Below are 24,836 nucleotides of genomic sequence, written 5' to 3' on the forward strand. Positions count from 1 at the left end.
CACGGCAGGAGGATGGGGAGTCCCAGTCCCATCCCACACATGGCCATGCTTGGGATGAGGGCTGGTTTCCACTGTGTTCACACCGTGTGGCTCTCTGTGCTGGCAGTGCCCCCCTGGGCTCTGATCGCCATGGCTGTGGTTGCTGGCCTCCTGCTGCTCACCTGCTGCTTCTGCATCTGTAAAAAGTGCTGCTGCAAGAAGAAGAAGAACAAGAAGGAGAAGGGCAAAGGCATGAAGAACGCCATGAACATGAAGGACATGAAAGGGGGCCAGGTAGGACGCTGGGGAGGGACTGGGCTGGGAGGAGCCCGGCCCAGCTTTCCTGGTGCTGAAAGGTGAGGCAAAGGTTTCTGGGCTTTAACCATTCCCTCCTTTGTATGAGCTGTTCCCGCACCCTCTAAGCAGGGGCCTCAGTGGCGGTACCTACGTTATCAGGGTATCCACCCCAAGCTGGAGAGGAGGGGACTTACCCACATGTCAGCATGGGCTCAGCCTTGAAAAGGCAAAACAAGGAAACAATGTATGACTCCCAAGGAGGCCGCTGGGACAGAGACGACTATGATGATCACCAGGCAGACACTGTTGGGCAACATTGAATTTTCCTGCTAGGAGAGACTGAAGGGCAGATACATCTAGCTGGGTGGGGTCGGGGCTCAGATGAGTCGGGGGCAGGTTTAAAGGCATCAGGACAGGACCATGTGACATCCATCACTATCAGATAATGATGTATCAATCCCGGCCTGTTGGTGTTGGTTTCAGCAGGTCCCCTGGCAGATCGGTGCCTCCTCTAAGTTCAGTCTGGGGCTTCGCTGTCCTCTCTTGTCTGACTGGGGGAAATGACCCGGAGAAGTTTCTTCTCAAGGCGTCATACTGAAGGCTGGGAGGAGGGACTGAGCCCCCAAAGCGGCCGAGGGTCATGATGGCCTTTGAATGCTATGTGTCTGTGTGCCTATTGGGCCTCAAAGCCTACAGTGTGTGTGTGTGTGTGTGTGTGTCTGCTCACACACATGCACGTGTGCACATGCATGTGGATAGTGTATATGTTTGCCCATGTGTTAGTATGTATATGCTTGTATGCATGGGTATGTTCACCCATGTGTGTTCCTGTGTATATACATAGTGTGTGCATGCATGTGCACTTGGATGGTGTGTATGCTTATACGTGTGTTAGCAGGTATATGCATGTGTGCATGTGTATGTGCATGCATGTATGTTCCTGTGTATATACATATGTGTGTGAGCAAGCATGTGTGCATGCCATCCAGCCTGATCTCACCGAGTAGCCATGACTTCAGAGCTTGTGTGACTGGAAGGATTTTCTCTTATACCACTTCCTTCTCTTTCTGCCTCTCTGGACTCACCCTGTTCCTGACTGAACTGCAATCCTGGTATGTCTCATCCAGTTTGGGTACAGGACTGAGAGGGTTTTACAAGGGAACTGAGGCCCTGCCTCTAGAAGCTGTTTGTTTGGCCTGGGGCGTGGTGCCTGACCCCGCGGGGAGGAGAGATTCTTGCCCAGGCCAGAGTCACATCTTCCAAGTGTGGAGCTGTGGCCTACCTGGGGGGTCCTGTGAGCTGTGGTGGAGCTGAGCCCTGCACGGACCACTCTCCCATCTCAACTGTTGGTTTCTATTGCCTGCCTTGTATCCTAAGGCAACGCAGGTCCAAGCCTGTGGATCTTCCCAGGCATCCCCGGAAGTGCTCAGAGGCGTCACAGTTGGGGGCTTTGGGGCAGCTTCTGCTGTCTTTGTGAAGGGATGTTCTGCCTTCTCCTTTAAACTTTCCCCCTACCTGCAGCTCTCCTAGGATGATGACGATGCAGAGACAGGCCTGACTGAAGGAGAAGGTGAAGGCGAGGAGGAGAAAGAGCCAGAGAACCTGGGCAAATTGCAGTTTTCTCTGGACTATGATTTCCAGGCCAACCAGGTGTGTGGGCTTGGGGGATGGGGATAGGGTGTGTGTCGAAGCAGTTACCCTAGAGACAGGTAGGCCTCGTGTGTCTTTCTGTGGAGTGGGACAGTTGGAAACCACAGGGCATATACATCTTTAACCTTGACCCTGGCTTCCACCATAAGCTTCTACTGGGGAAAGTCTTAGGTGAGCTCTTCTAATAACTTACTGGCTGAGCTTGGTCTGGCCCCACTCCCAAGATTCCCACTTGGGGTGAGACTGGGGTGTTAGCAGGAGCCTGGTCTGGGACTAGGTCAGGTGCTGGAGCAGCCCAGAGGCTCAGACACACCCCCTTTCTCCACAGCTCACCGTGGGTGTCCTGCAGGCTGCTGAACTCCCTGCCCTGGACATGGGGGGCACATCAGACCCTTATGTCAAAGTCTTCCTCCTCCCAGACAAGAAGAAGAAATATGAGACCAAGGTGCACCGGAAGACGCTGAACCCAGCCTTCAACGAGACTTTCACTTTCAAGGTGATGGAAACCGACGACTCCCATTCTCTCTGCCCCTGAGTTCTGCACAACTTGCCCTGGTCCTCAGCTGTGGCTAGAGCCCTGGGGTATGCTCAGGATGGCACAGGCTGTAGCAACCTCCCTTCCCTCTCACATGCTGGCTCTTTCAGTCTGCCTGGTACCCTGGGAGCAACACAACTCCCCCACCCCCAACCCTGGGATCTTCCCGTAGCATCCCCTTGGAAGTGACAAAGCCACTTTGACCCCATCTGTGTCCTACAGGTGCCATACCAGGAGTTAGGAGGCAAAACCCTGGTAATGGCTATCTATGACTTTGACCGCTTCTCTAAGCATGACATTATCGGGGAGGTGAAAGTGCCCATGAACACAGTGGACCTCGGTCAGCCCATTGAGGAATGGAGAGACCTACAAGGCGGAGAGAAGGAAGAGGTAAGAGAGGCAAGACCAGGGTTCTCACAGTCGGCTGAGGCTTGCTCCGCCACATGTATGATGGGGAGAGCGGTGGTTTGAGTCAGGTCTGCTAGTGAAGAGTCTAGCTCCCCACTGCCTGGCTGATGATCCAGGGGAAGCTAATTAAACTGAAGCTTTGGTGCTACCCTTCAGATGGTTCCAGCTGGGAACTAACTGCCCATATGAAGTACCTTGCACAGTGCCTGGTGTCTGTCAAGCAAGCCATGAAATAAGGACGCCGTTATCATTTTTCCTTTTAAGGTTCCACTGCCCTTCCGACTCCGTGCCTCAGTTTACCCACCAGAAAAGCCAGCCTTGATTCGATAGGATTCTCAGTGTTTGGCTCGTCACAGCAATCAACCCCATTTGCTGTGTTCGAGAACGCCCATCCCAGCTACTCTGCCAGCACCTGTTTCAGCCTGCACGGTGCTGAGTGGAGGTGCGGGATAAAAGCACTCGAACTCCTTCTGTAGATGGGGCTTTGCCTGTTGTCAGAGATGGAGGTCTGCATACTTGAAGGAGGGCATGAATGGTCTTATCCTTGCCTTGGCTGCCCCATCCCTGAGAAACTGGGGGCCGGTGGAGCCTTTGGTCAGGAGTCCAGAGACCTTTCCTGCCCGGAGCTATGCTGCTGTCAGACTCTGAGGAACAGGTCTCCCTGGCAACCTGGATTTCTTGTTGGTTACAAAGTGTCCTTGCCTTGTCACATGAAGGTTTAAGTGACATATGGAAAGGGAAGTGCTCTGAGAACCACATCACCCTGCAAGCCCCATAGCTGATAGCAAAGGATGGCAGGGGGGCAGGGATGAACGGGGAAGAAGCTCCCTAACCACTTGGCCACCCAGCACTTGCTTCTTGTGCCCCTTTCACACAGCTTGGTGGGGATCCGAGCATAGCCTACATCCACCAGGCCTGCCGGGTCCCTCCGCTATAGCCTGTCCTCTGCCTTCTTGAGTGTCAGCTTCCCCAGGCCGTGGCTGTGAACTGCAGGGTGAGGTACTGATGTTGGAAGGGGAAGACCACCTCTGCTACAGATGTGGGAGCAATCTAGGCAGAGATCACTGCTTTGCCAGTCTTGGCGAGATGGGGCTCAGCCACACTAGAGGCCACTGGGATAGCTGAAGTCATCTAAACCCTGCTTCTTTCCCTGGACAGCCAGAGAAGCTGGGTGACATCTGTACCTCCTTGCGCTACGTACCCACTGCTGGGAAGCTCACCGTGTGTATCCTGGAGGCCAAGAATCTGAAGAAGATGGATGTAGGGGGCCTTTCAGGTGATGCAGAACCACTGGTGGCCAGTGTGTGGCGGCAGTGAGCCAGTCACCGCTCTGAATTTCAGGGAGACTAGGAAGTCTTCCCCAATTTATTCTGGTCGCAGGCTTTCCAGTCCTCCCCAGCTCCCTGTCCATATCCGAGCGTCTTCTTCATAAATAACCCTCTGGCCATGCTCTGTGAGCTATGGAGAAGACAGAAGAATTTCATTCTCCAAATGAGCTGACCACACAGAACTCTTCTCAGGAAGTGTGGGAAGTGGCAGGGCAGGGCTTAACCCATGGTCAGTCTTTCTGCCATGCCATCAGAGGAGGGGCTGCAGGCTCTGCCAACTCTGCCAGCCTGACAGTAAATCTGGCATAGGGCTAACACGGCATAGGGCTAGCCTGTGCCACACAATGCTAATGGTAAAGCCGACTACCTCTGCTGAGCCTCCTCAGACAGTGAGCCTTATAGCTGGATTTTGGCTCTGTCACTGACCCAACTTGTGACCTTGGGCTGATCATTTCCTCCCTGCATCCTCAGATTCTCACCGGCCAGGCTAGGAAGACTGGATGGGCAGGGTCAGGACTTGGCAGACCTGTGCTTTGCTTTTCTAGCCTCTCAGTCATCTCCTAGCCCAGGCCCCTGACCAGTTAGTCCCCACCCTTCCTGACAAGGCCTTTCTGAACTCGGAAGTCTCCCCGACTTTGTGCTCTAGGAGCCTATATGTGGACAGTTAGAGATAACCTAATATCTGTCCTACCCATGACCCAGATGCTCGCCCCCCACCCCCATGCTTCTGGGATTTTCTGTTCCTCCTTTGCGCTTCCCAGCGGCCTGGTTCCAGCAGGGTGGAGACGGGGGAACCCTGGGGGAGGTTGTCCGAGCTGAGGTATCGCCTGGGTTGGGACTCTCTCTGCAGACCCCTACGTGAAGATCCACCTGATGCAGAATGGCAAGAGACTCAAGAAGAAGAAGACGACGGTGAAGAAGAAGACTCTGAACCCCTACTTCAACGAGTCCTTCAGCTTCGAGATCCCCTTCGAGCAGATCCAGGTGCTTAAGCCTTGGGGGCCTCGGGTTCTTGGGCTCTGAGCTAACTAGACAAGTATGGGGAGTTAGCTAGGGGTCAGCCGCAGGCCGGGTGCATCCCGTGGGGAAGGATCTGGGTCTGACAGTGCTGGGGTGGACCTTTTGAAGGGCCTCCACTATCTGAACATGAACTAATTTTAAAAAGTTATGTATTTTTGTATATCCATACCATTTACAGTACAGACTGACTGGAAAGAATATGTTTTTAAAAAGTCATTTGTATTTGAGGAATACTTGCATGTTTTTTTTTTTTAAGATTTATTTATTTATTTTTATTTATTTGAATACACTGTCGCTGTCTTCAGACACCTACCAGAAGAGGGTGTCAGATCCCATTACAGATGGTTGTGAGCCACCATGTGGTTGCTGACGTTGGAGCTCAGGACCTTCGGAAGAGCAGTCAGTGCTCTTAAACTGAGCCATCTCTCCAGCCCTTGCATGGTTTTTATTATGTGTCCACTGACCTCATTAGAGGCCACTCCCCTTCCAGAAGGTCTTACAGTGCCTAGAGCATTGTATATGTTCAAGTACACCTGCTGGCAGAAATGTAGGTTGCTTAAAAAAAAAAAAAAGCGGTGGCCTCTGCACTGAAATTTAATTGGAGTTGGACTGGAAGCCAGAAACCTGGAGGCGTTTCCTTCATTTGCAGTGCAGAGTGACAGAGGAGAGGGCATGTAACGGGCATGTAACAGGCTCCCACTTCTCCCTTGAAGAACTTCTTTCCTTTGCTTTACCTTGCAGAAAGTCCAGGTGGTTGTCACCGTGCTAGACTATGACAAACTGGGCAAGAATGAAGCCATCGGGAAGATCTTCGTAGGTAGCAACGCCACAGGCACGGAGCTTCGGCACTGGTCCGACATGCTGGCCAACCCCCGGAGGCCCATCGCCCAGTGGCACTCTCTTAAGCCCGAGGAAGAAGTGGATGCTCTTCTGGGCAAGAACAAGTAGGCTACAGAGGCTGGGGCCACGCCCCTGAGGACACTGACAAGATCCAGAGCTATCAATACCTCAGTTATGCGACCTTAGAGGTTTCTTCATTTGTTTGCGGTGTGTCCTGTTTTTCCTTCCTTTTTTTTCTCTTTTTAAAGACTGACTTCCTTTTGGTGACTGTGTGAAGAGAGTCCCCTGAGACGTGAATGAGAAGCCTGGCTCTGTTACTGTCCCAGGAGCGGTCCTTGTTGCATGCCCTATCACGGTTTCCCTCACCCCAAGTGGGGCCCTCTACTGTCAGAAAGTTGAAGCACTTCCTGCTTTTCCTGGGTTTTGGACCAACAAAATGGCAAGCACATTCTGTTTCTTGACTGTGAAGGAAACATAGTGGCCAGCATTGTATGTGTGTGTGTGTGTGTGTGTGAGTATGTGTGTATATGTGTGTGTGTGTGTGTGTGTGTGTGTGCCCATCCATTCCCACCTGCCTCTGTTTTGAACATCTCTCCATTTCTGGAATGAGCCACGGACAATGAAGCCATGTGAGAGGAGGAAGTCTTCAGAGACTCCAAGGTAAAGAAAGCCCCACTGCCTAAGTGGTCAGATGCCAGATGTCCTATAGTCCTCGCAATGGCAATTCGGAAGGCAGCAAGATGCGTTACTGGATGCATTCAGAACTAGGACCAAAGCCCTTGATTTCATCACAGACTCCCTCTTGTCAGTCATGGCTTTCGCCAGGAGTGGGGTTTTGGGGACATTCATGGAAATAAACTATTCACTAGATTTGTTGGACTCTACCAGGAACTGCCAGCCCCGGGATGTCGCTCTTGTTGACAACATCTTAAACTTTGAAGAAACAGAAGTCCCATTACTCAGAAAGCCTAAAATTAAGCTCCTGGATCTTTGCCTCATCCAGTGGGAAGCCGGCGCTTCCTCCCTCTGCAGAGTACAGGCAGCGTGTTCATTTGCATTCACGCACCATCTTGCTTTTGCCTCTGTTTCCCTTTTTGTGTAAGTGGAAAAATACCATCTCAAGACAAGTGCTTTGCACAGAGCCAGAGACTTGTTAGAGGGATGCTTGAGTGTTTAGTTCCCTTGAGTCCAGGTAAGGGGGAGGTGTCAAGAAGGGGAGCTTGGGTGGACAGTGGAGAGCTGGATAGTGCAGAGCTCCTCACAAGTCCCATTCCTGACCCTCTGGACCCTTTGACCCTCAGTGATGGTAGCTGGAGTGGCCCAGGCCGACCTGTGGAGAGGCCCTGTCCTTCCATTCCTTAAAGAGCGTTTTCTCGGAATGCCAGGAAACACAGGACATTCATTTCAAATGGGCGGTGGAGAAAATGTGCTAAGGTTTACACCCTGTGTTTGTGTTCCTTTCCCATTCTCTACTTGTCCCCAGCATTGATAAAAAGCCATATATATGTTAGTCAGGCCGGCCCTAAGTACCCTTCCTAACCTACAGGCTGGGCAGGGAGTCTAGGCTCCGTGTACCCAGGGCTGCTCCTTTCCCTTGGTCTTGCATTTGTTCTTGAATCTCTTAGGCCCTTGTTCTCTTACCACAGAAAATATAAGCTTTCCTTAAGCCGGCGGGGGTGGGGGGTGGCATGTTCTTCAACAGCAAATGTGGCAGGACATCTGCTCTGCCCCACCTGGGCCCTTCTGCTTCTTGTAGGTCTCGGAGATGGATGGTGTAGAGTTTGACTTTGAAAACCCAGCCTGGAGAAGGTGCAGTGTCTTAATTGTGGTGAAAATGAGGAGACGTGGGTTAGCTTTGCTTTTGTTTTTTGTTTTTGTTTTTTGTTTGTTTGTTTGTTTTCTTTTCTGTTTTGGTTTAAGTAGGGAGTGAGGTAACACTTCTACCAGAGACAGAGTGTGAATTGAGGTTTGACCTGCCTCTCTTTTAGAGAGCCTTCTGCTACTGGCCCTTGGCATGTGGGAAATTGTATGTGTGTTTATGCTAAACACTGAGAAAGGAGGACTCTGGTAGGATTACGGGCTGTAGCCCTCGGGATCAGAGTTCTGGTCGTGGTAGAACATTGCTGGGCCATTGGGTAAACTCAGAGTTCAGGTGGTTAGAGAGTGCCAGGGTCCCCATATGGACATCTGATGTCGATGGATTCTTTTCTGTGGAATCTTGGTGCTTTCCCGGTCCCTCCCCCCACTGGCTCACCCACATTCCATGAAGCCCATTCACAGAAACTCCCCCGTCAACCTTACCCTCCTTCCCGTGTTCTCCCAGCCTTTCCCATCACCTTTAAGCTCCCTAGGTTCTCTCCTATAAACTGCACTCAGCCCTCCCATAGTCAGTAGTTCTCCTGCGCTGCTGACAGAGGGGAGGAACGAATGGCGGGTGCCTCTGTGGTTTGACTGTCCCTGGGCTTAGAGACAGGCGAGAGCTCATCACTGTGGGCAGCCTGCCAGGGCCCTTGACTCTGATCACTAGTTTGGAGTCAGCATGGATGCTCCTCAGGCTTAGGGCTGGTCCTGGACTAGCCACCCAAGCAGATGGCACCCGTCCAGGTCCAGGGGCCAGACAGGAACATGTTGTGGCTTAAGTTTTTCTGCATTGGTGTGGGGGGGGGGGGCTGATGTGACCCAAACCCCAGCACTGCATTCCAAACCTTCACTGCCACAGGGGTTTATTTCTGGGGATGTCAGGATCTGGGGGTATCAAGACTAAGCAGAGACAGTCAATGTTTCTGGGTGGTGAGGAATTCTGGATACTTCTGTGGATAGAAGTTTTTATCCCAAAGAAAGGAAAATATTTACTAGAGGGGGTTTGTTTTTGTTTTGTTTTTAAAGAGAGCTTAAGACCATGAACACCCAAACTCCACTCAGGATCTGGGGGCACATGTTCTCCCTGAATGATCCTCCATATGTGAAGCAACCTCTGCAATGCTGGGGCAGTGTTGGAGACTTAAGAAACAAAGGCTGAGGCCTGGGGACTAGGGAGCTCCCAGCCAAGCAGGTGCTTGGAATGAGCAGGGCGAGGCCCGCCTGGCCAGAGACCTCCGTCTTTCTTCCCAGGAAGCCAACACATCGTTTTTTGTTTCTGTAAAAATGGTTTGTGGTGATCTTGCTGGCCCAAGATTCAGTGGGAGACGGGGGAGGCTTTTTAACCACAGCCTTTTCGTAAAGGTAGCTTTTATAAACATGTCTCCATGCTGGACACAAGGGTGGGCGATGCTCACACAGAGGAAGGACTCCCTCGTTCATTTAATGTCATGGTCTCCATCCTGTAGGGAGAGCCTGAATCTGAGGGCGTACATAGCAGTGGTCTTCCTGAAGGAAGAGCTGGAACTCCCATCCCCTGCTCACTGGCCCACAGCCCCGTAATGGCTGCCAGACTTGGCAAATACAAATACAGGATACTTGGTTAAACTTGAATTTCAGACAAGCAAATACTTTTGAAGTATAAGGATGTCCTGTGCAGTATTGGGGCCATACTGTACCGTAAACAGTGATTCATCGTTTAATGTGAAATTTAAGTTGAATTGGCTAATCCTGTATCGTGTCTGGCGACGTACCCTCTGGCTCCTTCATCTCTCTTTTCTTCAGTCCCAAGGGTCAGGGGCTGGTTACCACAGTTTTGATTTAGCCTGTTTTTTTTTTTTTTTTGAACTGCAATATTGAGAAGGGGGACACTGTGACTTGAAGATATATGAATATACTTTATTTTTGAAAGTAACAACTAAACAGGAACCTTCGGAAGCCATTGCGCCTCATTGGAACTCCCCCCCCCACCCCTGTTCATTTAGTTATATAATATAAAAAGAAGATGCTATCTATAAACATACGAGCAGAATCTTGTTTAATCAAGATGCATGTCTACAATTCTGTAAATAGCCGCATGGCCATGCTGAGAGTCCTCTTGATCTCCCAACCTCAGACCCGTTTTCCAGAACTGGCTGCTCCTCGATTTTATGTTGTGTAAAGTCTTTGTCCTCACCTCCCCTACAGGGAATGTCCACAGTGGGAGATAATGTTCTGGCCCCGGTGCCAGCCCTGCCCAGGGAAGATGCTGAAAGACACTAGCCCCGAAGGCAGGTCTGCTGCATGTCTATAGGGCTAACCCTTGGGGCACAGTGCACTGTCTAGCCTGGCGTCTGGTGTCCCGTTGCTTCCGTGTTCCACGTGTGTGACGTGATTCCTGTCTTCCCACTGTCTTGAATAAACTGAAAAGCCATAAAGGGGCCTCCTACAGGAGGGTGCCCTCCACTCCTTCCAGGAGCCTCTCTGTCCCTCTCACTGGCTCCCCACAGAACACATGTGAAGGGCTCACCTGTCCGTCACCCTCTCTTGCTCCCTTAGCCCTATGTCGTGAGGACAGTTGTGTTTCAGGGCTTCTGGTGGGGTGTCGGGAGATGCCTCTGGCTGGCTTTTGTGGCCTGAGTCTGATGGTGGGACTTAGAAGCAGGGCTGTGGTTGTGACCCTGTGGCTTCTTAAGAGGCCCAGAGGCAACCAGAAAACCAGGGTTTCTGAAGCAGTCAGCAGCCCAGCCTATAGCCAGGCTTTCAGTGGCAGCCTGGGATGATCAAGGCCAGCCCTGCCTACTTCTCCCTGAGCTGTCATGGCCCACAGGGAAAACTTAGAACTGCAGTGGTTAAACTCTCCACCCACTCTCTCCGTTGTCTGGCAGTGCCACAGAGCAGGGTGCCCTGAGAGCAAGGTGGGAGGTGTGGTGGGGGTAAGGGGTCACTCACAACCGAAGAGCATTAGGCTCTGACCCTCACCTCAGCTCCCAGGGCAGCCTGAGCAGGCATGGCAAGTAGTGAGTGTATGGGGTAGACAGGGCTGGAGCAGCTTGGGCACCCACGGGGCCCCCAGAAGCCAGTCATAGGTTACTAGTCCAGGGGACCTCAGGCAGATTGGGCAAGTGTATTGGACAAGACCAGGGACAAACAAGGTGGAGTTGGCTGGAGATCGCCTGTCTCCAAAGAAACTGAAACTGGGCACTGTGGCAGCAGAGTGTGGCAAGGTGGTGGGAGCTGTGCGTGGGCCTCAGTTTCACCCCCAGCTTTCCTCAGCAGCCAGGAATTCAGGGGAAGGACCTGGAAGCCTGACCATTGTGCTCTAACTCCTGCTCACCTAAGGATTTGATTTGCTTTCTGAAAACCTTGGGCCCAGAAACTTTCAAAACTGGGGCAGCAGCTGAGCGTGCCATGTCCCCCTGGAATATGCTGGCCCCGCCAGGAGCCCTCCCTGTCTTCCTAAGAAGGACGCGTGTAGCCCTCCCCCTCCCCAACTCTGCTTGGCAATGCTCTCTCCATTCCCTTCTGTGGACTCTGTTGTTCTTGTCTGATCTCTTGTCAAATTGTTATTTTGTAATGAGCTGCGTCTCCTTATTAAAGAAAAGAGCTGAAAGCAACCCGGGGGCGGGGAGCATTTCTATTTTTTTATTTTTAGTGGGCCAGGGCAAGGAGAGCTGGGAGCTGCCCCCAAGGGTCAGCAAGGTTGGGGAGAGAGGTGAGCTGGTTTTGGAGCTCTAGCCTCCAGCTCAAAATGAAGGAGTCTTGGCCTATTCTCTTCTGGGTTTGGGAGAAGGAGATATGTAGTTTCTGGAGGATCAGAGTCACACGGGGTTTACCCTTCTGGGACAATAAGGGCTGTTCTACATCTTTAAGTTCCCTCTAGAGGACCTGGGTTAGGGGACAGTAGCGGTCTGACCTTGACAATAGGGGGGCAGCTGGTCCCAGGGTGTAGATGTTTAGAAGTGGAAAGTACAAAGGCTCCAATCTTACATTATAAAGACTGTTATCTGTCTTAGATGAGGCAGAGATAACAAGGGCCAGTAAGGCTTCAGAATGCTTAGGGACAGAGTCTGGGCAGTATGGCCAAGACCAGGAAAGGATTCAACTCTGTTTTAGTTCCTAGCCCCAAGGACTGTCACTTCATATTGTGTGACACTTGTCTAGGACCATAACATACTAGACTTTCTTGTGTTTTGCGTCAAATCCAGATGGCCAAGGAACAGTAAAGGCAGGTGGGCCGAGTGCCTGTGTGAGCTGGCAGGGGCCCAGATCTGGCTGTCGTGCTGTTTCAGTCCGGCTGGAGACCACAGGCTAGGTGGCCTGCTTGCACAGGGCTGAGAATGTGGGCACCTTGCTCTGTGCAAGGAGGAACCAGGAGGGAGGCTGGTACCTATGAGCAGTAGATGAAACAGGCTCCTACAGACTTTACCCAGCCAGCGGGGACCCAGAGAAACGATGCTTGTGGTCTAGGGCCCCCTATATCAGACATGCTCTCCTCTGCTTCAAGCCCCAAGGCCAGAGCTGAACTCTTCAACCGTGACATCATCCTTGTTTCTTCTTGCTGCTTGAGCTACAAACAGCTGGGTGACAGCAGGGGAAAAGAATCTTCCCTCCCTCCCTCCCTCCCTCCCTCCCAAGTCCGTGACCAAGGATTTCCACTTGGCAGAAAGCAGACCCAAGGCCTGGCTGCCCACTCCCCAGCCCTGCCAGCAGCCTATGCGGCGACTCCCGGATGCCCTTCTGTCAGGATTTAGAACCAACCTCTAACGACCCCAGAGTTAGTTTCATTTGCATAGTTTGGGAGTGGTTTTTGGAACTTCTGAACCAGTGACCTAAGGAACCCTTACACAGTGGAGGGCTGAGGTAGTTGGAAGCCAGTAAGAGCCCAGCACCACCACCAGATCTCTTACCCTAGCTTCTCTGTGTAGCACGGCTGTTAGGGTGTATTCAGGTAGGCCATACACCCCAGGAAACCTTTACCTTTAAAGAAACAGCCACTTTCTTCGGTCTGGGAACCCGTATTTCTTCTCAGGGTTGTTCTAAACCTTCACTCTAGGCTTTTCCTGCCAATCAACCCAGGAAATATGTTGGTGCTCCAAGAGCCCTTCTCTGGGGTGGGGCAGGTGGTGACCACAGACTTGTGGCTGCCTATGACAGAGATGTCTCAGTGGCGACTGTTGGGGGGCTGCCTGGTGAATGGGAGGTTCTATCAATCTCATGGCACAAAGGTAAAACACAGTTTTATTTACTCATTTATAAATACTGTTGTGTTTACAGGCATCTTATAGATGTGAATATTATTCTCAAACTTTCAAACACAGAATACTTAATACTAATAACAACAATCAGTAAAACAAATCCATCCATCTCAGGGTTGAAAAGGCCACTCAGAATTGCATAAAAATACATTCAGTTTGGAAAGCCAGTCTGGCTTCCCCTCCCTCAGGGGCCTCCCCCAGGTGTATTTACAGTTGACTGAAGTTAATCCACAACTCAGCGGGCCAACAGTCCCATGGTGCACTAAGTGTGGGTGAAGGGTAGAGAGAGGAAATACAAAATGTTAGTGCCAAAGTGCTGACCAGGATCGGAGCGGAGGACACATGCCTGGAAGAAAACCGTAAAGCCAAAGGTGGGGTCAGAATCACCGACCCTGCAGAGGGAAAAGTCATTGCTCACACATTGCTCCCCTCTTCAGAGAAATCATGGCTCTGCTTGAAGGTACCAGCCAGGAGGAGGGCTGAGTTGCTAAGGGCTCAAGGGAGGCTGACTAGAAGGTGGCCATGTTGGCTGGGGGCATCCTCTCAGAATCTTCCCCCTGGACCCTGTTTCCTACAACTGCTTTCACGCAGTCTCCCCCATCCTAGGATAGTCTGGGTAACTTCTGCAGACACATGCACTCTGGAGAGAGTCAAGCTGGTGCCAGCTTGAGTGGCCCTTGTTCAGAATCCAAGCTCTGATTCCCCAGCTCTGGGTTCAAGAGCATGTCGGAGGCTCTTCTGACGCCTCATGGTCCGGCCTTTTGTGGATCTTCTCTCCTGGCCGCGTGGCTGTCACTATGCAAACAAACTCGTCTAGCCTGTGCTGAGGAGACACTTCTGCCTTCAGCTAGCACCAGTCACATCTTTCAAAAAAGATAGGATGAGCAGACACGACCCTGAGACAGAGGGGTCGTGCTGACCTATAAGCCAAACCTGGCCTTTGAGGGCTGCTAGCACAGCCAGGGAGTTTTGAAAGTAGATGGGGGTAGCCATGGGTGGTGGGCGGAATGACATGCTGTTGGCATTTGAAAATCCTCAAGGACTCTTGGCTGATTAATGGAAAACCTCTTCCCTCGAGCACCATCAAGTCCACGTGTAGAAAAGCAAGGCCTAAGGCGTGTGGTGGGAGCTGAGAGGAGGGAGGGAGTATGTGCTTACTTTGGAGAGGCCTAGGTTAGCATCTTGGTAGCACTTAAGGGGCCACCCAAGCAAAATTTTATTGGAAACGTTAGTGGAAAATTTAGAGGCAAAATAACAAAATGTTGTTCTGGCAGATTCCCAATCTGGAAGATAAGCCTAGACGTGCTTTGAGAAACTGGGAGGGTGAATGAGGAGCAAGAGACAGAGCGCACTGGGATAGGCTATCTGCATTCCCATTCTAATCAAGAAATGCCAGACCTGGGCATCCAGGAGCTGGGTGGACCGCAAGGCACCTCAGGAGATTTGTGACCCTCAACCACAGCTCTCAAGGAGACGTTGGCTCCAGCTTCCAGCTACTCTCTGGCTTGTCAGGAGTCCAATGGACTTTCCTCAGCCCTCAGAGACCACTTCATTCCTTTGTAGCTGTGACAGTGACAGCTTCTGGGCTATAATGAAGTTGATCTATTTTTCCAATCTAATCAGAACACAAGCAATCAATAGTTGTCCCTGACAGAGTCGACTGCTCCGAGCAGTGTCAATACCCATTAGAGGAGCCGATTAAAATCTCGCTCAGCTGGAGCTGAGGGACGAACTCAGTGAGCCGGAACACACTTCCAGGTGCAGAAGCCCAGCTTCCTTTCTCCCAGGCTCCGACCTCCACCCTGTTCCACATCCACAGACCCTCTGCCTGCCTTTCACCCATGACAGCATGCAGGCACCCAGTTCCAGGGTTTGTCCCTTTCCTCACAGCCAAGCCCCAACTGGAGGCATCTGGCTAGAGCTGGGCAGCGTTCTGGGCTGTGGCCATGGTGTCTCCTGGGAAGAGCACCTTCCACAGAAGCCAGAGGAAGGCTCTCCTGCTGCCTGGGTGCTGAGAAGCCGTGCTGGTCACATCCAGGAGAGGTGCCTGAGCAGACCCAGCAGCAGCTGCTGCTTTCCTAGTGATGCACACCGTGTCCTCCTGCGGGTCTGTCCATCCCGCCCAGCTCTGATCTCCATCTCTGCGGGGTGGTAATATTTTTACCTAACCACCACCACACCACTATTCAATCACTTTCAATGTGAAACTCTCTCCGCCACGGAGGGAAGAGTGACCCTGACAGGCCAGTCTTAAACAGCTTGAATTTTCCCCCAAAAGCAGGACTGAACTTAAGTTAAGCAATTTTTGAAGCAGGAATCTTAAGTGTAAAAAAAGTCCTCATCTTTGAATAAATCACAGAATTTTAAGCTAAGAGGACTTTAAGTATCCTGCCCTCAAAGCTGCCTCATTTCCTGGATCAAGGGAACCTATATTGTTTGAGGCTTGCACCTATCTTCAGAATAGAATGGCAACTTAGCTACAGCTATACTTCGGCATGGATCTGGACAGACTGAAAAGGCATGTAAGCAATGGTTGGAGTTGTCTCTGCTAGGAAAAGCTGCAAAGGGGACAGAGAGCAGAGTCGCGGAGGGAATGGCTTAGAGAGGCCCTTCACTCTAGTTCCTATCCTGTTCTGAGGCCCACAGGCTGCTCCTGTACCTCCTGAAGCTGCCAGCAACCCCACTGAACAACCCTTGCACCTCAGGACTGACGACTGGGACAGAGGCAGGGAAAGCAGGGTGAGAGCATGTCCCACTGCTGGACAGACACAGGGAGGTGTGGCTCCAAGATAGATTCTTCAGAGGTAACACTCTTGAATGCGCATAGCTCTTCCCCTAGAGACTGGGATGGAGCTGGGGACCAGCACCCCCAGGAACTGTCTGGAAAGGCTCTAACCCCTGAAAGTCAAATAGGCAGACGCCAGCCAGAGACTGACTGACCAGTGAGTACCCTCAAAGGTGGCGTGGGTAGTGAAAGCTGTCAAATGAATGAGAACATTCCTGTCCCTGTCAATGGCCCATGAAGACTGGTGTGACAAGGCTGAGTCCTTCCTGCATGCCAGCCTGCTCACAGCGGAACAGTAAGCTCCAGCCACAAGACTGTGCATGGGAAGCCAGCAGGTGAGGCTGGTGGCCACTGGGGAGACCCACAGTGTTTAACTGGCCAACCAAGCAACACAGGCAAGGGAGACTACACACTCACAACAGCTGGCCTCAGGAGGCCATGTCTTTCATGGGGGCTTTCAGTCAGTATGATTTTGAAGAAATGGAGTTCCCTTCTCTGGAAGAGACCAAATTCACAATGCTTCTAATAAAATTGGTGGCCTGAAAGGAATTGCCAGGAATGGCTTGGGACCACGTGTGCTCTGATGGGCTCTTGGCCTGTCAATAGCTTGTCACAAGGAAACCTTCCCGGCAAGAGGTGGCATCTTAACATGAAGGCCACATATAGCAGTGGGTATAATGCCAGTTTGTGAGTTTTTGAGAACCTTTCCTACACTTCAAAAGGCCCAAAGGCATACAACTCCAACCTGGCCTGTGAATGGAGGAAGTTTTCCTATAAACTGTTTCCTTTCAAACTGTTTTCCTACAAGCATGTTTTCTCTTCCGAAGAATGAGGCAGCAGCAATTCCCTCTTTCCCAGTGTACAACCCGTGCTAGGAGAATCGGTTGGCTGGCATCTTGTTGATGTCTCCTAGCAAGAAGGGGATGCTTCCTATAGCAGAGGGCAGGTCCTTCTCACTGTGGCTCAGTGTTTCACAAGAGTTAGAGCAGTCCAACACAAGACTCCTCAGAAGAACGGGTTGAATTGGAAAAGAGAATCTTACATGTACTGAAAGTGTCAGAGGAGATACAGTTCCTATTCTGTACCAGGGACCCTGAATTACAACTTCTGTTTAAGAGCACATGAAGTTTGCAAGGGCCACCAAAAAGGACCATGGCGTCTTCATGAGAGAAACCAAGAGGTAGTGTTAGAATGGTCCACATCACTAGCAGCCCTCAAACAATGAGGCACTAAAGGATGTGTCCTTTAATGTGAACCAAAGGACAAAATCCACATTATACCCATCAGCACTGGATCATCGACAAGAGCTAGCAGTTTAACTGTGTGCTGGAATTAAGGAGTATTCTATATAGGCTGTATCATGATAAGCTAAAGGGCTGCTTGTCTAGACGCTAGAGGTCAAGATGTGCCAGGCATCAAAATCACGACATCTGAGAGGGACTCAAGGGACTAGGTGAGCAGAGACCACTACCCACCCATACCTAGTGTGCTATCCTGCCCGGAAGCAGCAGACCTCAGCTTCTATTAGTAAAAAATGTAGTACAGGTGCCCAAAGTTCAAGTAATACATGCATAACTCCCAGAGGCTGACCACAGGTCAGAGTTATGGCAGCAGGGAGGCACAGGGATGCTGGGCCAGATGAGCTATGGGGCTTGCCACTCCTAAGAGTCCACAAGTACTCTTCTTCATCTTCAGTCTCTACCCAGCAGTCACCTCTCCTCCTGGCTTCTAAGAAGGGATCTCTCCCCTGAATATGACCCCAGAAAGCAAGTTCTCACCACCCTGGCAGCATAAGCACCAGTGCTCCACATGTCCTCGGATGCTCTCCATGTCTCTGGCCTCTTCCACTCCCTAGTCTAGCTTCCACCCTGGCTCTTGCCCAGGCCTCCTTGCAGCGACTCCACTTCTCATTAGGAGAAGAGAACAAAGCCAAGGGAAGCAAGGCAGACTGGAGCATTCATCACTCAGGCAGCTGGCCTCAAACTCCTGATCCTCCTGCCTTAGCTTCCCGAGTGATGGGATTGTAGATGCATACTATTTGTACAACTTGAAGAGTTCAGGAAATCATTTTGTAAGCAGACTAGTGGGAGATATGAACAATGGGCTAACCCCTAAGCCATCCTCTAGCTTCGCAGGGATAGGGTCATGGCACCAAGGCAGCTGAGTGACAAGTTTTCAAACAGCTGAGGTCGGGAGCTTGGTTTCAGCTTTTACACCATCAGGGTGGGAGGAGAAATCACCAAAGGACAGAAAGAAAAGGAGCAAGACAGTCCAAGGCTGCCTTGGCCTTGTGGAGAGGGAGAAATGAGGTTAAGACTGGTCAGCGATGTTCCTAGGTTCCTGATAGGAAAGTAAAACCAAGTCAGTTCCTGAGAGGTGAGTAACACAGAGCCTCAGAGTAGAGCCACGTCACCTTGGGCTGGGAGCAAACAGCTCCAGAGGCAGTCCAGAGAGCAATCCCACATCCCACCCTTTCTCTTGGCACCCCAGAAAGGATCCCAGAGTGGCCACCACAAGATTCAGCTATATAAAGAACAGTGGGTCAGTGTAAAGGCTATGGGTCAAAGCCTTACATATCTGGACCCAAGCCAATGTGGACAAAGCAGCAGAAAGCTGGGAGCCACAGCTGAGCTTGGTGCACCCCACAAAGCTTTCTCCAGGTTGCTTGAAATGGCCACAGTCATGCTTCAGTTAAAATGTCGTAAAACTTGGGATAGAGGTGCAGGGGCAATGGGGCATGGAGAGTGCAGAGACAATGTACAGTGCAGAGGAGGTGACTGACAAGGGCCACAGCTGGAAATAAAGGGTGGGCAGCAAATGCCGTCCCCTCCTCCCAGACCTGGCCTCAGCTATTTGGACAGCTTGCTGATGACTCTGATGAGGGCACCGTTTTCATCTTTCAGCCTCTGGTTGTCGGATTTCAGTTCTGTTAACACCTGTGGAGACAGCAGGAAAGAAAGGTGTCAGAGCCAGCACAATGGCTGCCTTTGCCCTCCCAGCACCTCCTGACAGCTCCGCGATAAGTTGTTGCACCCTTCTGCTCAGGGAAAGCACCCCTCCAATCTTCTATTTACTGGGTCAGAAATGTAAGCATGTAGGGAAAACACAGCTGCTCATCTTCTGAGCCAGCTTCACATTCCACAGAGCCTACAGTTCTGTTCTCCCGAGCCAGTAGCTATTTGCAACTGTTCCTGCCCTTGAACTCACCTGGCCTAGAGAATCTGGGAGCCTGCCAGGGCAGCTGCTGGGCACATAGGGAGGGCCTTCAGGAGGAGTCACAGAGACGGTGACCTTAGGAGTTAAACGGCACTGTTGCCCAGCCCAAGAACAACACGCAAGCCAGGAAATAGAGCTTGACCTTTCTGCCACATGTCAAGATGACCAAGGTCATCCTGCTGTCTTTGGTAACTAGAACCCATCCAGATTCTCACCAGTCATACTATACACACCAACTCTCAACATTAACACCCAGAGAATTTACAGCTATGGTGGAGACCCAGGGGCCTTCACCAGCATGTCAGTGGATGGTGTTATAATTCTGGCAAGCAGAGGTTTCTGGAAGAGGGATGGAGTGGAGAGTCCATCTGTCAGTTCTTCCATCTTGGAACACGACACACATTGTTGCTCAACTCAAAGAACACAGGAAAATTGAGTTCCAGCTTGGACACCCAAGTCTTTATTACGTGATCAGGCACTTTGACAGATATTTTGTCTATCTGGAAAATGTTAATGAAGTACAGTCCATGTGTGGGCCTTCCTGTAGCAGACAGGGGTTAGAAGGTACGTACATTTCCACATCAAAGGCTCCAGAAACCTGTGTCTTCCCTGTTATGCAGACACCCTGCCTTTCACTGGTCAGTTCTTCCAACCTTCAGGACCCACACAGTAAGCAAGGCCCCCAGAAAAGGGTGGCCTGGGCTCAGGAATCGCAAGGCCACGTAGTTCTAGCTTCTGGCACTGCTATTACAGTAGGGAATCTAAACGTGCCTGAAGGAATATCATCTTTGTCTCCCCAACCCTACAAAGACAATGCAGGTTACATCATACAATCATGTGATACAAAGAGAAAACATCTACAAGTGGAGACTTTGAAAGTCTCACTGGCTCCTCAGGAGCCAGCCTGCGGCTGTTCTTATCTCTATAAAGGAGGAGACAGATGTCTGCCTCCAGTGTACGGCACTTAGCTAGTTATGTATCACCGATGAATTTATACCCATGTGTCCAAGTCCAAACACCGTCTCTTCATTATAGGTGGGAATAGAAAACAAACACCAAAGCACTTGTAGCCCAGAAACAAATTCAGGAGTGGTCACTATCAGTGATCCACAGTGCTTTAGACCAGCGGTTCTCAACCTATGGGTTGAGACCCACTAGGGAGTTGAAAACCTTCCCATAGGGGTCATGTAATACCACTGGAAAACACAGATATTTATATTATTCATAACAGTGTAAAATTAGAGTTATGAAGTAATAATGAAAATTTTATGGTGGCGGTGGTCACCATAACATGAGGGTATTAAAGGGCCACAGCATTAGAAAGGTTGAGAACTACTGCTTTAGACAAAGCACTTCTCTGTATGCTTGTAGCTATAAAGGAGTAGTAAGTGCCCTGCTTCCTCACATGGGCCTTCAAGAGGCTGACAGAAGCAATAGACATGGAAGTGCTGGCCTCTGCAACAGGCCTTGCCGTTCTGGGGTCCCCTGCTACCACTCAGTTTCCCCGTGAACCTGGGAGAGCAGGCACGCCATCCACACATTTCAGCAGTAAGACTAAAGAAATCTAAAGACTACAACGGGAAGCTTGTCCTCCCTGACTCAGTAGCTCTGGCAGCCTCTTTGATGCCTATCAGAATGGGGTGCTAAGAAGCTCAGTCAGCAAGCTCTGCCCGGGCTGCCACCTTCCATCTCTGCTCCAATGCTCCACATCTGGGGGTTTGCTTGCCTAGGGGTGACTTCTTAATTAAAAAAAAAAATTCTCTTATATGTGTGACTGTTTTGTCGGCGCATTGTGTCTGTGACTTATGCCCGTGGAAGCCAGAAGAGGGCATTAGGTTCTCTGGAACAGGAGTTCCATATGGTTAGTTGTGAGAGCATGTGGGTGCTGGGACTCAAACCTGGATTCTCTGAAGAACAGCCAGTGCTCTTAACTGCGAGCCACCTCTCTAGCCCCTGGGAACCCTGTTTCTTAGCTGGACGTGCACAGGTATGAAGACGCTGTGGGTTGTGTTCCCTGCTCTTCAGAATTGAGCTGCTTTAAAAAGGAGGTACACGTTGTTGAGTGTTGGTGATTTTCTTTTCCTCATTAAGAACTCAATTCTTTGGGGGCTGGGGAAAAGAGACAAGAAAATTTCATAGCTGCAACATCTAACATCAAAAGAAAATGTAAAAAAAAAAAAAAAAAAAGTACCAGTGGCGTACAGAGAGCAAGGAAGGGGCACACAGACTCCATACTCAAAGGGGGGAGGAGCAGTGCTGTCTGACCCTGAGCTCAAGTGTGAAGAGCTATGCAAGCATGAGGTTACACAGAGTACATCCTAACTCTCTGGACTTCAGCTTCTCCATGTCTAGCAAGTTTGATGTTCAGATACTTCAGATAAACAGAGTCAAGTACATGCTTTCTTAAATACTACTTCTTATAGTCTATGATGAAGATTGTGTTAAGGCAAGGGACACGGGTCCTAAAGCTTTACAATGTGCCAGGGCAAGGCAAGCTGGGGTGGAGGGTCTCGCAGTAAACCTTACCTGAGCAGCCCGCCTTGCTTGAGCTGCCTGGCACTGAGCGCTGGGGTAAGACTTGAAGGGGACGATTCAAAAGGGGTGACAGTGGGTTCAAATCGCTTGACCACACTGCCAGTTTCTTTCCTGCTGATAGGAGTCAGCCGGCAGGCTTTTATGTCAAGGTCTGTACAGTTACGTCCCTTAGACTAGACTACAGGCCACACAGTCTTGCTGTGACTACTTCATTCCCTGAGGATGGCCTGGCAGGTAACACATACTGATAGTGCAGACACTCAAATTTTGATTTGCTTTCAATAAATCTTAATTTCTGGAGATTGAAATATGAATTTCATAGTTTTATTTGTCAAATACAATCCTTTTGATTTCTTTCTTTTAACTACTGGCATGGCTTATGAGCTACCTACCATTTGCTTTCCTTTATCACAGGTCATATACCAGTCAATGACGTTATAGTGTCTATAGACAATCTTCTGGTAGGTAAATGGTTTTTGGAAAGTGAGTCTTTGTACACCATGCTGGCTGGCCTCAGACTCACAGACATCTGCCTGCCTGCCTCCCAAGTGCTGGGACTAAAGGCGTGCGCCACCATGCTGAAACTGGCTTATCAAGTCAGGGTAGTGGAAAGGTATAATTCTGTCTGTGGCTCCTGTGCTGCAATGCTGCCCTATGCTGTAGTTGCTGACAGATTGTCCCTACACTGTTTAGACCATGTGCTTAGCAATGGTTAAGGCTGTAAAATATGCAGACGGCTTATATTGAGGTGTGCAGAGTGCAGACTCTGGACCCTAACAGTGTTTGAACTTTCCTTCAACCATTTACTCTCCAAGGGACCTTGGGCTTGGTTCTGATTCTGTAACCCATGCTTTAAATACACATGCTGGTGCTGAGGAATCAGTGAGAAAACAAAGCCCTCAGCCTACGCGTCAGTAAATGCCGGGATGACATTAATTTTGCCGCATGTCCTACACTGTCTGCAACAAATAGGGAGACCAAAAATAACTGGGACGTCTTTGGGGGGGGTCTCTATTTTACCCCAAACCAAAATTTCCCATGCTTGCAAAGACTGAACCAAGGGTACAGGGTGAATGCTAAGCCCGCTCCACCACAGAGCTACATGTTAGTGCCCTTTCTGGATGTTTGAGGCTAACTGAAACAGAGCTTAGACCAAATGCTGGCTGCTCACTGCCTGGCCACAGCAGCGCATCCCTTTCCACTTTCTTTCTACCTGTGATAGTACCCGTGAGAGGACATTAGCTCATCCCTATGGTAATCTGCGTGCTTCAGTACTAGTGGGTATCAGTTGCCAGCTACTGACCCCAAAGGCAAACGCAAATAGACAGAATGAAGGACAGGCCCGAGCAAGACTAATTAGATTGTTGCTGAAAATCAAAAAACTCATTTCAGGCATTGTGACCCCGTCACACTATCTTCGGATGGGAAAACCATCTGTGTGTGAGCCTGGCTCTCAGATCCACAGCCAGAGGAAGGGTCTAGTTTGCCAAACCTGGTTTTTTGAGGGGTGCTTTCAACTGAAAACAAACCCTGCTCTTGATCCACTGCCTGTCATCGCCTTTGCAAGCCCGGCCCATTGGGAAGGGCTCGTTTATATGGCCTGCATTGTTCTGCCTCAAGGCCCACACACGCGGGGCAGGAAGGAACGTATCCCTGCACCCAGGAGACTTGGGAGGGGAATGAGACGAATGTTTCAGGAGGACGACGATGAAAGCAAAGACTTAGGAGGAGGTAAAGAGTGAGTGCTCATCTAGCTCTGCCCCAGTGGTAGAATAGACAGTGTTTGATGCTAAAAGAGGTAGGCTCAGGGAGGCGTGGCCTCCAGGAGTCCTTTCCATCAGGCAGTGCTGTCACTTGGGATTAAGTTCCATCTGGTATTCAAAGGGCTGTGATTCTCAACCATGATCACATACACATTAGTAGGGGAGCTTTAGAAAAATACTGATGCCAGGCCTCAATCAATCCAAACCACAGAGCACTGGAATGGGCCCATACATTATATACGATATACATGATATAGCAACAGCTCCCAGGAGGATCTAACACACAGGCACGGTTGAGAGCTCTTGCCCTTGGTTACTTTAAGCCCTAATCTGTACACATACACTTGGGTGGCTATTGGCTAAGAAAGCTCTTGGCAAAGACCCCATCAACGAAATGAATATGTGTACATGGATGCACAGAGGTAAATATACACAGTTGTATATCTGTGCATCTAAGTAAGCAAGTCTATATTCAGTCTCTAGGGGAAGAGAAGGTAATATGGCAACCTTAACAGTGACCCTCTGCTTGCCCACTACCACCCTTGACCTGGGTTCTTCTGTCCCATTATGTGGACTCCATCTCCAGATAATCAGTCTTACAGATACCTGGACATGGAGGCTCTGATGGAAGGGATGGGTACTGGGCTTCTGGGACCAACAAGAAGAATGAACCTGCCTGGAGTAGCAGAGGAGGGAAGTGAGGTGGAGAGGAAGGGCAAGAGCTAGAGCTCCTGGGTGTCGGAGGACTCGATGGACTTGGAGAGTCTGGCCACCACTCGGGTCAGGGCCCTGTTCTCAGCCTGCAGCTGTTCGTTCATCTGCTTCAAGGTTTGAATCTGTTTTAGCTGGTGAAGGTTCTGCGGAGAGTGAGACATGAAGGAGACAGACAAGACAGAGACAAGACAGACAGAGGGAAAAAGTGGGACAAAGAAACCACGTGATTTTCTGTTTCTGGTTTTAGTTTGCATGCAAGAGAGGAAATGGGAAAGGCAGGTGTAATGAGCACAAGCTGAATCAGGAGGAGGAGGGAGAGGCGCACCAGAAGAGGAAGGGCTGTCTGTGGTCCTGGGATGAGCCCTGCGCATGCTGGGATTAGCTATATGAGCATCAAAAACCACATGTGGATCACCTGAGAACAAGAGGCCAACATATATGGCTTGGGCCTTCTGACAAATTCACATGCAGAGCCACAGCCTGGGAACTCTCCTTCATTGTCACTGGGACTAGTCTGAAGATTGGGAGGGGTTCCTTCCCTTGTCTTCATCTTGTCCTCACACTTGACCCCCTACCCCTATTTGCTTTCTTCCTTAATTAAAAACTACAACCAGAGGAGTGTTTTCTTAAAGCACTTTCTGCATATAGCATGCATCAGTAAGAAGGCTGGTG

General features: G+C 50.4%; 2 protein-coding genes across 11 annotated transcripts in view; one reads left to right on the forward strand and one right to left on the reverse strand.

Moving 5' to 3' along the window:
• Positions 1 to 11,507, forward strand: part of Syt2 (synaptotagmin 2) — a 111,549-nt gene extending 100,042 nt beyond the window's left edge. For both annotated transcript variants that reach the window (XM_031383542.1, XM_031383534.1), the window contains exons 3-9: positions 107 to 273; positions 1,807 to 1,926; positions 2,255 to 2,422; positions 2,684 to 2,851; positions 4,028 to 4,145; positions 5,048 to 5,181; positions 5,959 to 11,507. In XM_031383542.1, coding sequence (XP_031239402.1) covers positions 107 to 273; positions 1,807 to 1,926; positions 2,255 to 2,422; positions 2,684 to 2,851; positions 4,028 to 4,145; positions 5,048 to 5,181; positions 5,959 to 6,165 — 1,082 coding nt within the window. In that variant the 3' untranslated portion in view covers positions 6,166 to 11,507. The remainder of the gene's footprint in view (positions 1 to 106; positions 274 to 1,806; positions 1,927 to 2,254; positions 2,423 to 2,683; positions 2,852 to 4,027; positions 4,146 to 5,047; positions 5,182 to 5,958) is intronic.
• A 1,606-nt stretch (positions 11,508 to 13,113) lies between these two features.
• Ppp1r12b (protein phosphatase 1 regulatory subunit 12B) overlaps positions 13,114 to 24,836 on the reverse strand; it is a 188,583-nt gene continuing 176,860 nt past the window's right edge. For 4 of the 9 annotated variants that reach the window (XM_031383432.1, XM_031383422.1, XM_031383503.1 and 1 more), the window contains 2 exons: positions 24,127 to 24,307; positions 13,114 to 18,872 (listed from right to left, as the gene is read on the reverse strand). In XM_031383432.1, the coding sequence (XP_031239292.1) occupies positions 24,173 to 24,307 (135 nt within the window). In that variant the 3' untranslated portion in view covers positions 13,114 to 18,872; positions 24,127 to 24,172. Of the gene's footprint in view, positions 18,873 to 19,143; positions 19,200 to 21,050; positions 21,262 to 24,126; positions 24,308 to 24,836 lie in introns of all 9 variants that reach the window. The other 5 variants (XM_031383441.1, XM_031383522.1, XM_031383450.1 and 2 more) reach the window with 4 other exon arrangements.

Source organism: Mastomys coucha, unplaced genomic scaffold (assembly GCF_008632895.1).
Source record: "Mastomys coucha isolate ucsf_1 unplaced genomic scaffold, UCSF_Mcou_1 pScaffold1, whole genome shotgun sequence".
Taxonomy (NCBI): domain Eukaryota; kingdom Metazoa; phylum Chordata; class Mammalia; order Rodentia; family Muridae; genus Mastomys; species Mastomys coucha.